A 12069-nucleotide genomic window follows, 5' to 3' on the forward strand; every position below is an offset into this window, starting at 1 on the left:
AAGAGTGATGTGGCCACTTTCAAAAAAGCGTTTGTCAGGAAACAGCAGTCATCTATTAAATGTCTTGCATCTGCAATGTAGAACAGGACAAGCCCCACCTGGTTTGTTTGGGTTCATGGTTAGGGCTGAAACCAGTTGGGTTTTTTCCCTTGTACCTCCCAGATCTCTCAGCTGCCACCTTTCAGATTGTTTTAATGGCTATTGGTCATTTCCATCTACATAAAACTTGAGGTCTCAGGTCAGCTTGTGACCATAGGCAGTTTATGCATGTGATTAAAAAGGAAGAGCAGAGTCATACTGTGCATGTAGCGATGTGGGTGCCTGCCTACCAGGGTCATCGCCGAGTGGTTCATAAGGATATAACATAGTTCGTACCCCTCCCTTCTTTCTCCCCCGCTTGCTGATCCTGATGCCCTTTCCATGCTGTCCCTAATTCTTTGGATTTCATTTCTTGATTATTTATTATTATTATTATTGTACCTCTTCTCCCTTCAGAACTCTGCCTACAATGTCCCTTGGAAAACAGACACTTCTGTGGGCTTATTTGCCCACACTTTGAGTGTTCTAGGGTTTTGCTGACAGTAGCGGTGGTCAGCTTGAATCACCTTTCAAGATCTGTACAGCACAAGGCTTACCCAGCCAGCTCTGTTGCTTTTGACATGGCAGGGTCCTGCAGTTGTAGGTGCTATGAAACATCCTTCTCATCCAAACAATTCCAGGGTAAAGTGTCTCTTTTGCAAATCAAGACTTTTTGCTGAACACAGCTGTTCCTGCTGTGGCTTTGTACAGAGGTAGAACAGGGCACAACAAATGTTGGAGGCAGGAGATGCTTCTGAGGCAGCCACTCCACTACAAAGAGGTTAAAACTCTGGTCCCAAAACCTCTTGGACCTCAGTTTTCACCATAGCCACCACTGAACTCGTACCTGTAATCTTGACCAGGTTTAACCAATCTAAAATGTTCCTCTCAAGTGAATAAGAGACAAGACAAAGACACATAGCGTACCTTTTCATCAGAGGCATCTTGACTCCTTCCACGCTGCCCGTCAGTTAGAATGGCAGTGTATTTTTATGAAGGGTATCCTCAGTGATTATTTTTATGGGTAACATTTTGTTGCAGTGCATCTGCGTGGTAGTTGTGATAAAATTTGTATCAGTTACAACTTTTAAAATACAGGATTGAAAGCAATTTTCCAGGAAATAAGAATTGTGAGGCCTAGAGGCATGAGAAGAAAAATGTTCCCATGATGTAGAATTTGGTTGGTTTGGTGGTTGTTTTTATTTTCCTGTTTTTTACAGGAACAGAAATGCTGTTGGGAAGCAAGAAGCAGCAATGCACCACGGGCAGGATCATCACAACAGCCTCTGGCTCTCTTCCAGATACAGCATCCCGAAAGGCAATTGCTGCTGCTACTGATGGCTCATCGAAAAAGGGAGATCACTCCAAAGTCACCTCCAAATCCAAAGAGATCCAAGCACAGAGCATCCTGAAACCAAAAGTGTCTGTCTCCAATAGTATGTGCAATATAAAAGCTTCATCAAGAATCCTCTTGGAAGAAAATGTTCACAGGCAAAACCAGCTCCTAAAAAGTAAGGTACAAATCTTACTGTGGTTGTTAGGAATATGGTTTCAATAACAAGATGAGATCAGTCTCAAAGAAAAAAGTGAAATAATGGAAAGTCAGTCCATTTTTTGTCCAGCTTTAAGTGCTGAGTATGAGTCATCTGGTGAGAGATCAATCAAATAATCTGACTGCATACATTGCTGTGGTTAATAGAACACAAGATTAAAATGAGAAAGATAGGTTTACTTTATAAGCAGATTCAACAAAATCTTGAAAAAACATTAAAATTGCAGAGTCAAGCAGTCCCAGTCCAACCAAGAATGACCAGAAGTGAGGTTATTTTTATAACCTTGTCCTTGTTTGCAACCTTTCTTTCATTTTTGCAAGGTTATTTTTTGACACAACAGCCTGAACTACATGGTACACAGACATAGCATGAAATAACTTGTTTGGCGAGATTATCATGAAGGAAAAAAAAAGATTGTTCAAAAATTTATTATCAACAACGTTTCAGCATGTAAAATGTGATTTCTTCTAGTTCAGCACTGGTTGGTATGTCTTACTTCCAACATTGATTCACATAGCTAAATGGAGATGACATGAGCAGCTGTATTTATGCATAAGGTAGTTTTGCAGAAGGCAGTTGAAATATAATATAGATTAGTCTGGCTTTAGTATCAATAGGTTTATTTGAAATTTACTCCAAGGATACCTTAAAATGCTATAATGGTCATGTAGCCTTTCTTCTTACAGCATTATTATTTTTTTTACAGATTTTTTGTAGGCAGCCAGGCAAAATTTTTTCATTATTGACTGTAAAGCTACTGAACGTAACACTGATTTAGAGGAGAGAAGCTTACATGCTGCTTCCAGTGCCTGAAGTGAAATCGTGCCATTTCACTAACTGGAAATGACTTAGGTTTAGAAAAGCGAAGCATCCACTGAGATCTATCAAAGATGAAGTTAATTGACACTCTGTAAACCTGGCTTATCGAAGAGTTTAATTTCATGTTCACAGATTTCAAGTTGTTTTTCCAAAATGTTAACCAGAACAGTATTAGGGAGGAAATACTGTTCAGGCTTTTATAAGGCATATGTACCCAACACAGATAATTTTAATATTTAAGTACAATATAATATGTACAATATGTCATAAAGAGGAAAATACTTAAGTTTATTGTAACCAAAAATTGAAATAAAATAGTAATGGGCTTCATTCCCAGATATTTAGTTCTAGAAATCAAATTATTTGGCAAGGAAGAAGTAGTCCAGTGTGACTTTTCACAATGGTTCATATGGAGCTCCTCTGAAGTTTCCTTGTTATTTTGGATTAATTCTGTCCTCTAAACAAGAATCTTGTCAACTCTGATTTTTGAGCACATAGCCTCTTTTGGTCCTAATTTGCGCAGAGACTGTCAATCATAGAGCATTAAATCATAATTTTAAGTGTAGAAAATAATATATTTTTCTCAATATTAATTGACAGATTTCATAATAATATGCTATAATGCATGTTAAACTTTTGGGTTTTGTTGTTTGGTTTTTTTTTTTTCATGGAGTCTTTCCACTGGCTAATGAATGTATAGAAGTGATAGAAAGCAAACTTGTATTATCAGCCAGGAAAAAAAACGGAACAGTGTTTATGAAAGTCTCAGTATGGTCAAAGAGAAAGGATATGTAATTAAGGTCCATAACAATATGTTATTTCCTACAATATGTGCAATGAATGGAAATGAACTCAAACTGCAGGTCACAGGGTTATATTCTTCGTTTTCCATGATGTGACTGAGTTACAGAAGTGTCTTGCCTTTTGGGAAGCAAATATCAGCAAACGGCGCTAAGTGTCCGAGCAGTTTAATTGCACTTCGATGTGATGTCTGGCTTAATGTGAAAGATACTCTGGGTGTCACAGGGCAGTGAGTAGCACCTATGATTAGATTTGATCTATTCCACTTAATGAGGCCTATTAATAATACCTTGGCATTCTTATTTTAGAAATTGCCCTCTATGTCTAATGAGGTGGAGAACCCAATAAAAAATTAACCATGCACTCTTAATGAACTTTTAAATCTCTCAAAGGTGTTTATGAATTTTGTGGTTCAAGTGACAAAATAAAAGAGTGCAAGGAGGAGGATGAGCGGGAGCGAGCCAGGAGGGTAACGCTATCCGCGGCTCACTCACCAGATGTTACTCGTGAGAAAAACAACCGGTTCACCCAGCCAGAAACCAGCTCCCAACCTGAGAGAACCCCACCAGCCACGCGGACGCTGCGGGTAAATACCAATTTGTTGTTATTGTTGCTGTTAATATGGGGATTTATTTTTTCTTTTACTATTATTTTTTTTTTTTTTCTTTTTCCTTTTTTTTTTTCTTCCATGGAAGGTGACCTTTAAAGGTCCCTTCCAACCTAAACTATTCTATGAGTCTACAATTCCTGGGAAGTGGCTGAGGGCAGAAGTTCACATTCCCATGATTTTTCTCCTTTCCCGTGAAGTTTTGGTAGCTTGCATCAGCTGCAAAGACTTGCTGGGTTCTCTCATTGTAAAAGCTCCCTGTTTTAAGCCCCAGCTGCCATATCTGCAGAGGAACATCTTAAAAGTTTGGAGATTTACAAATTTCCCAAAGATATAATGTTGAAATTATACCTTGAAACTGCCAATTTCCCAAATGTGCATGACATCCAGTACCACGGGCAGCAGCCACAGGTGCAGAGGCGACCCCAGGTTGATAGCAAGCCCCAGCAGCCACCGTGCTTCCCTGCCTTCTCCTTCAGCTCCTGCCTTCTGTCCTAAGACACTCCTAAATGCTGAGGCAGCCTTTTGAGTGGAAAGCGTTTTCTTTCTAGATCATCCACGAACAGATCTGCAGCACGATGTAAATAAACAGGAAAGCTTGTGAACTGCCAGTGACAAGCTGCTTCAGTGATGGGGTGAGACCAGGAAATAGGCAAAACACCAAAAGCTTGAATGTGGATAACTTACAAAAGTATGTAATTCAAAACGTATAAACACATAAATATATTACTTGTAACACATAACAATATGTAATTCAAAAATATGTAATCCAAATATGTTTATTGAAAGTTGGGTTATTTTCAGAAATTCTCCTTTGTCTGATCTGGAAATTTCACACCAAGACAGCTTTCTAAGAGTAAAAGGAAATAAAGACAGAAAGGAAGGCAGCTGGCTGACTTTCACACAGACAAGCAATCATTTTCATTGATAATCTCTTACTGAACCCAGCTGGATGCACATCACCTTTTTTTTTTTTTTTTTTTCTTTCTTCCTTTTAACTTTTTTAAAACCAAGGGTTTCTCTGTTTCATTTAGGAAGCACTAGAAATCCATAAGCCTGAGTTCATCTCTCGTTCACGAGAAAGGCTGAAGAGACTTGAACATATGGTCCAGCAGAGGAAAGCCCAGCAGCAGAGTGATGCTCCTGTGAGAAACCAAAGAGTGCTTGTTTGCAAACTTTCCTCAACATCCACTTCCAGCAAAAAAAAACAATACACCATTCCTCACCCTCTCAGTGGTAAGTTGAACTGGGACCAGCAACAGGTCTGTAGCTGATGCTGACACCTTGCCACCACGTGTATAGTATTTCCCTCTTAACTTTGTGAAAAAACAAGAGACCCGCAGCTCCTGTTTCACCCCACCAGCTCTCCAGCATCTGTCCTGATGCTCGGAGCAGACAGTCTCTGAAGGTGGGTTAGTGGAGATGAGTTGTTTTCTGTGGTCTGCGGCAGCAGAAGACGTCTTCCTTGGGGACTTTGAATCGTTGTCATGTGCCATTGTGTTCTTCAGCATGATGCAAGTTGCTGCTAGTTTTAGAGGTGATAGCAATAAACAGCATTTGATACCTCTCGCAGATCACAAAGACCGGTTTGGAGGGAGAAGTGACAGTTAGGGGGGGCAGTGGGATTTGGGAGTGGGAGTCCCAATCTTGTCTTCTCAGCAGCTTCACATGTGGATGTGCCACTTGACTCATGAAGCCTTCAGCAGCGAGCTAGCTGTGAAAGAACGCTTCTATGCCCAGCAGCTGTGTGCAAGGCTGCTAAATCAATGCATCTAAACTCTGTGAATTCCTAACTCAAGTTGATTAGGTTGTTTTATTGTCCTAGTGGTAAACAGACAAAATATCCAGTGAAAAAGAGTTCTCTCTGAGAAGCTCCTTCACAGCTCTCTCCCAATAGCACCCCTGTAATATTATCTAGGTGCAAGATGTTAAGCAAATTACTTTTGGTTTTGTGGTTTTTGGTTTTTTTAATTGCCATCTGGCTGTTAATTAATTCAGTTGACTAAAGAAAAAGATTATTGGATTGATTGGCATTCCTCTTTACATTTTCGTTTTAAATCTGTGGCCGTTTGAAGCCACATAGTTCTACTGAAAAGTAAATCAATTGAAAACATTAAACAAATAGATGGGTCACCCGGAGGAAGCAGGAAGGAAAATCTCTGATGTCTTCAACACTGGGAAAAAACATGGGTTTTGCTCGCTGGGGAGTGGGCTTGGACACAGGAAGGCTGGGCGCAGCCCCATCACAGGACTCTTGGTGTGCTTTGCACTGGAGAGAACTGATTTCCATCGCTACATCTGTGCTGTTTGTTGTGGTACCACAGAGCCTACCTTACACCAGAGAGGTAACGCCTTGTTATAGTAAGAGCTAAACAAGCGCAAGTGAACGAAGCACAAAGCATGAATTATATTTTAAAGAGTCGATAAAATTCATTCACCACCAGTTATCCAAGTTAATTTACTTGGCTTCGTATCTCTCAGGGTCACGCTGCCCTGCAGTGCTGGGGTCTCGGTGCCAGCACCAGCAAGCCCTCCCTGCAGGCAAGGGCATGGGCGTTTGTCATATATCTTAGAAGAAGTGGCAAATACGTGCCCCTTCAGTCAGTCATCTTTGAAAGTCCCCTAAACCACTCTGCAAATACTTTACGGGGAAAAAAAAAAAAAAAAAGATTAAATCTATTTCTCCTTAAATTATAATTAAATATTAATCTTGATGCTTGTTTAATGAGAAATAAAAGCATAATATTGAAATACATTCATTAATGATTCAAATAAATTACTATTTCCCTCTTTCAGTGGTTGGTCATTAAAGACACATTTGTCTAAAGAAAATCTTTAGTTTCCATAAGTCACCTGCCTTTATGTAGCCACGTGTAATTTTCTGTTTATGAAATCTTAATATTTTTATAATGACAGGAGCGTCACATGTCTGTTATTTAAGCGTAACTGTAATTAGTACTGGAAACCCTAGATCCTTGACAGAGCACAACCTGAGGCTGCAGTTCAGAGGGCTGTGTAGGAGCATATTGAGCATATTTAATTTGCTCTGAGTCCTGACAATTGGTATTTTAGGACTTCTCCTGGTGGATGCTATTGTGCAGAAGGTTTAGTATCATTAAGGAGTCCCAGAGTGGGAGATCTTTGTTTCCTACATATGTTCCCAAGCTTTTCTAGTTGCAACCCCTCTTGCAGAAGAGACAAGGGCTTCTCCCTTGTGCTCACCAAGGGCACTGGGTGGATGCCTGTATCCTTCTGATGTCTCTGCTGACAACATCCCCATCCCACTGGGGTCACAGCCTTCTCCTCCCCTTCTGCCAGCCCCTAAGGTTGGAAGGAAGAAAAGTTATCATTTGTTGTCGTTATTCTGTATTCTCTGGAAAAGCCATCTTAGCACGTAAAATGTGCTTTTAAACCAAGGAAGGACTTTGTACCATGTTTTAGAAAACAAAAGTAAAATGAAAGGAAAATGCAGTTGTAGTCCAGGTAGGTATGCAAGTAGTTTCCTTAGCTGAGATGGGAAGTGGACATCAAAATCCCAGTGATTTAAGGATGCCATTTCACATTATACCCTCGTGCAAGGGACACTGAGTGCAAGCAGCAGTGTCACCGCCTGCTCTGTTGCGGCGCGTGGCCCATCATGCTCCTGTATTTTGGTTAGCTGATCTAGCAGAAGCTACTTTTAAATTATTTTCTTTAAAATTAGGATTTTGAGGTTTTATCAGATCAAACAACTGATCCAGCTCATCAAACAGTGTTGTGATCAGATGAACTGGCACAGGGCAGGTGGGAGGGAGGGTAGGAGGAGATGGCGAGGGAGGAGAACAGCACCCCCTCCCTTGGCACCAGCCTCCCATTTTTACCGGTGTAATGGGACTGTACCCTTCCCAAAGAGAGCTCCCAGGCTGCTCCTGTACTGCACCCATGCACAGATGACTCCGAAAGCTACCTGCCAGCCAAAGCTGGCTGAGCAAAGGGAACGTGGTAGGGTCCACCACTGACCATGTATTTCAAAGCCAGCTTTTCAAGTGGTACAGAGCCTGGGGTTTATGCAGGACACTAAGTGTCCAGAAGAGGGAAAACATCATCCTAAGGTATGTCTGCATGTCCGCACACACAGAGTCCTGAATGCCACCTCCATCTCTGGCTATTCCTGGTTGTGCGTGGGTTGTAGTCCAGGAGCAGCTGCTGTGACACCAGAGCTGGGACAGGGGCTGGTGGCTGAGGCTCAGTGCTGTGTTATCACAACCATTGCTTTCCAGGGTGCCGTCCAGCTGCCCAGGCTGCGCTGGGCAGCAGCAGACAGCAATGCCCTATGTCCTCCCTATGGTGCCATGGCTGTTCCTATAGTCACCTGGAAGCCCATGCATGTCGCAGTCACTCACAAAGGCCAAAAGAGGCATCAGACCCCAACCATCGTTCAGAAGTCATTAGAAGTCAGAGGAACTGGTCAGCCAACACTTCTGCACATGTGGGGCAGTTGCTTTGCCACGTCCCCATAGCTATTTTATTTGGTATTTGTACTACGGGTTCTCCTGTTTTCCCTGCTAGTGTCAAAAAAATCTCTGCCAAATGCAGCCACCTGCAGCTTTCTTTGTCGAGGAAGCAGGCTGCTCTGACAGCAGCACGCAGGGACACAACATTTGACACAAGGAACCCAGGAGGGTAAAATGATAACCTGGAAACTTGCTTAAGTGTACAGCATTGTATTGGTGGCACCTCTAGGCTTCAGGGTGTGATCCTGTGGTTGCTTTCTTCAGTCTGATAGTTCCCTCCTTTCTCACTTTTTTCTCTTTCCTGACATCTTTGGGGTTTGTGGAAGTAGAGGTCTTTATGGCTCTGAGGTTCACGGGGCTGGTTGCCAGCACACCTTCATACATTTTCCAGTGCCTTTTTCGTAAGAGCAGGTTGGCTGATGAGTTTAATTTCCACTGACCCCGACACAGCGATCCCAGGGATGGGTTATGAGCTCGTGGGTGGGTGGGCAGGAGTGTCTCCGTGCAGCCCCAAGGTGCCCGCAGAGCAGGTCGCCGCAGCGTACTCGCTGCAAGCGCTGGCTGTAGCTATGAGTTATCCAACTAGTCTTCTGCCGCCAGAGGCCATTCCCTGCCCAGTTCCCCATGTGCACATCCGTGCCCACATGGGAAGGTGGCTCAGGACGGGGACAGGTGGGACTGTCCCCTCGAGTGGCAGCCTGCTTTCATGCAGGCGTAAATGGGGGTTAACCTGCAGCCCGGGGTGTCTCCCTGTGCATCCAGAAAGGAGAGCAATGACCTTCAGTTTTTTCTCTGCCTGAGATTATTCTATCAGACTAAAGTGTCTTTATTGATAATACAAAATTATGAGTTAGCACAGGTTTACAATGTTTTGGCAGTGTTGTTACAAAGTTGGTTTCCTGTAGGAGACAGAAATAATTGGCATTGAACATCATTTCCATATAAATACCGACATCTGTGCAGTTTCCGTTTACCTTCTGATCCTCAAAAAACCCAAGTTGTTTACCATTTTTAATTGTAATTCATGAGCAGGATTTTATAAAACGCTGAAATTAATCTTAGAAAAATGAAAATGTTTATCCTGCAGAAGATTTTCTCGACACAAGAGCACTTTGAAGACAGAGAACCTGCAACTCTTATGCTAGCCTTAGTGCTGGGTAATGTGTACTGCTAAATTTTGAGAGTGCTAATTAGTCCAAGATAGACTACTCTGCTGTTGACTATGTCGAACAAATTAGAGATCCCACTGTGACGAACTGAATAGAAACAATGTTCAAATAACTGGATTTAAATCTCGAAAACCGTAATGTAATTACTTCAGTGACAGGACTACCAGCTGTTTATAGGCCTTTAAATCTGCATAATGAACAGCCTTGTGATCTTAGTGTACACAAGCACTTTCAGAGGTTTAAAAAATTTTCTCAGGCCCATATGTTTTTTTCATACCTTCCATTTTGAGAGGGTAGTGGTTCATTGGAAATGGTAATAGAAGTTGCACGTTACTGTTCAACCCCTGTTGCGGGGCCTGCTGTGTTTCTCCGGATTTATACCCAAATCCTGTATCTTTAGTAATACTTTGGAAACAAGTTTATACCTTCTCAGTCATGCTTCTAAACCTTTCCAAAAAGCTTTATTGTAACTGTGAAAGCCTGGGGGGCAAGGACTGCTGTTGTTTGTTTGTTTGTTTGTTTTCAAGGGGGTGGTTTCTGGAGAAGCTCTGTGCCAGGGAGGTTTTAATTTGCGTTGTAGAGAGAGGGGAAAAACAGCAATCAGAGAACTTGCAATAATTCTGCGGCCAGCAAACCCTGCAGCCACTAATGTGCATCCTTGTGGTCTTCAGATGCCATTGGCAGTTGGTGAGATGTTTGCAGCCACCAGTCCATCTCTGTTTGTGTGTGACTTTAGTTGTGACATTTCTGGGGTTCCTTTTCCCTGTCAAAACTCATAGCTAGCAGTAACGCCACTGATCCTGTCGGCACCTGGCCTCCTGGTTAAGGCTGCCAGCTCTGAACACAGACTGAGCTGCAGTCAGGCAATTGAATTAGGAAGAGAAATGACCTATTTTTATGATATTATTATTCATCACATTGATTTGAGCACTGCTATGAGTCAGCTAAACATGGCAGCTCATTGCAAGTCCCTGGCAGTGGGTGACACAGTCTCTCAGGAGCATGATGCTCAGATTCACTGTGACGCCAGGGGAGGAGGTGATGTAGTGAATGGGGTGACCAGCATGTCCCCTCCATGCCCTCATTCTTGCAAAGAGGGGAGACAGGCAGCCTCTGTGCAAGGAAGGTGGTAATAAATTGGAAGATCTTCAGATATGAAGAGTTTTCTGTGTGGATGACAGCAGTGTTGAAACAATGTGGCTTATATTGGATGACTTACAAAGTTTAGTCAATCTGCTGGGGGATAATTTCATTGGAGTCCTGAAGCAGCCAAATAGAAAACTGAATTTCTGATGATGGACTTGTTAATCCAGGAATAAAAGGTCTGATTTCACCCATGATTAGAAACTGAAACTAAAAACTGTGAGGATTAAGAAGCTGGTGCAAATTTTACCAAAGATTAAATTAATCTTTTGATGAGTTCACTAAAATCTGTCAAACCGTCTTCATTATTTGCTATTTTTTGAAAGAAACCTTACGCTTTCCAAGACTACCTGCTCTATTCAAACAAGAATGATTTAGGAAAGCCAGGTGAGATGCTGGTTTTTTCCACATGAAATCTCTAAGTGTTAAGTACCATTTGGACTGAAATCTCCTGCATCATGCCCAAAATTAATTTAATACAAAAATGTTTTCATAAACCTCTAAACTTCACAGGTTTTTTAGAGATACTTGTGATGTTTTCCATTGTTAAGACTGAAATATTAAGAAGAATCAGAATTCTCAATAGCCACAGTGTAGGACAGACCTGAACAGCTAGAAAGCCCAGGAACCACCTTCCTGGGGGTCCTCTTGGGTGAAGAAGCACTTCTCAGCTTCAGCGTTTGCCTAAGATGAGCAGAAAGTCCAGGCAGTCTTACCATCAAACTTTTAACTAATGGGTTATTGCATTTTTATAAATAATACCAAAACCTCATCTGTTGACTACAGCTGAATTAATTCATTGCATGAAGTCATTGACATACGCTGTGTAAAAGTTTGGGCAGCACCCCTGGGTGTAGGCATTAGTTTATATTCTCTGGATGAATTCCCAGTCAAGGGCTACAGGCATGCTAAGCTGAACGCCACCTTGACATTCATCTTAAATTCAGGACTAATTTATCTTTTAAAGGACTGTTGATTTAAAAAAGCAGTGTTTAAAGTATTTTTTTTTTATTTATTTTAGGACTTCTCTGGGTGAATGGGCTTTTGGTGAATTATTTTTTTCAGATCAGTAAAAAAACAGTTTAGAGAACCACTGCTATCAGTGCTTTGCATTTCAGCGACTGACTGCACATCCTCAAAGGCACTTTTTAGCTCCTAACAAACTTGGAGGATTTGCATTTATGTTAGGAGAAAATGTATGTATATTCTGATGGGCAGAGTTTAGCCTTTGATAAATTTTGCCACTCTCTTTTTAAAGTGTTTCAGTGATTTAGTGGTAAACATGAAGTCAGGGGATGATTCCAACGCAATCATTTTATCTGTTCTCTGTCTAAACATTTACTAACTTCCCAAGCAGGAAAGTTACTCACCCTGTCTGTGGAGCTGTTTGGCACTAGTTAAAATAT

At 41.7% G+C, this 12069-nt stretch overlaps 1 protein-coding gene across 2 annotated transcripts in view; it reads left to right on the plus strand.

Moving 5' to 3' along the window:
* The window catches only part of LOC308069958 ((E2-independent) E3 ubiquitin-conjugating enzyme FATS), a 90633-nt gene that overhangs the window by 59382 nt on the left and 19182 nt on the right, over positions 1-12069 (plus strand). Inside the window, exons 4-6 of one of the 2 annotated variants that reach the window (XM_080403130.1) lie at positions 1299-1589; positions 3644-3837; positions 4893-5094. In XM_080403130.1, coding sequence (XP_080259256.1) covers positions 1299-1589; positions 3644-3837; positions 4893-5094 — 687 coding nt within the window. The remainder of the gene's footprint in view (positions 1-1298; positions 1590-3643; positions 3838-4892; positions 5095-12069) is intronic. The other variant, XM_080403129.1, reaches the window with a different exon arrangement.

The sequence above is a fragment of the Falco punctatus genome, assembly GCF_963210335.1.
Source record: "Falco punctatus genome assembly, chromosome: 9".
Classification (NCBI taxonomy): Eukaryota; Metazoa; Chordata; class Aves; order Falconiformes; family Falconidae; genus Falco; species Falco punctatus.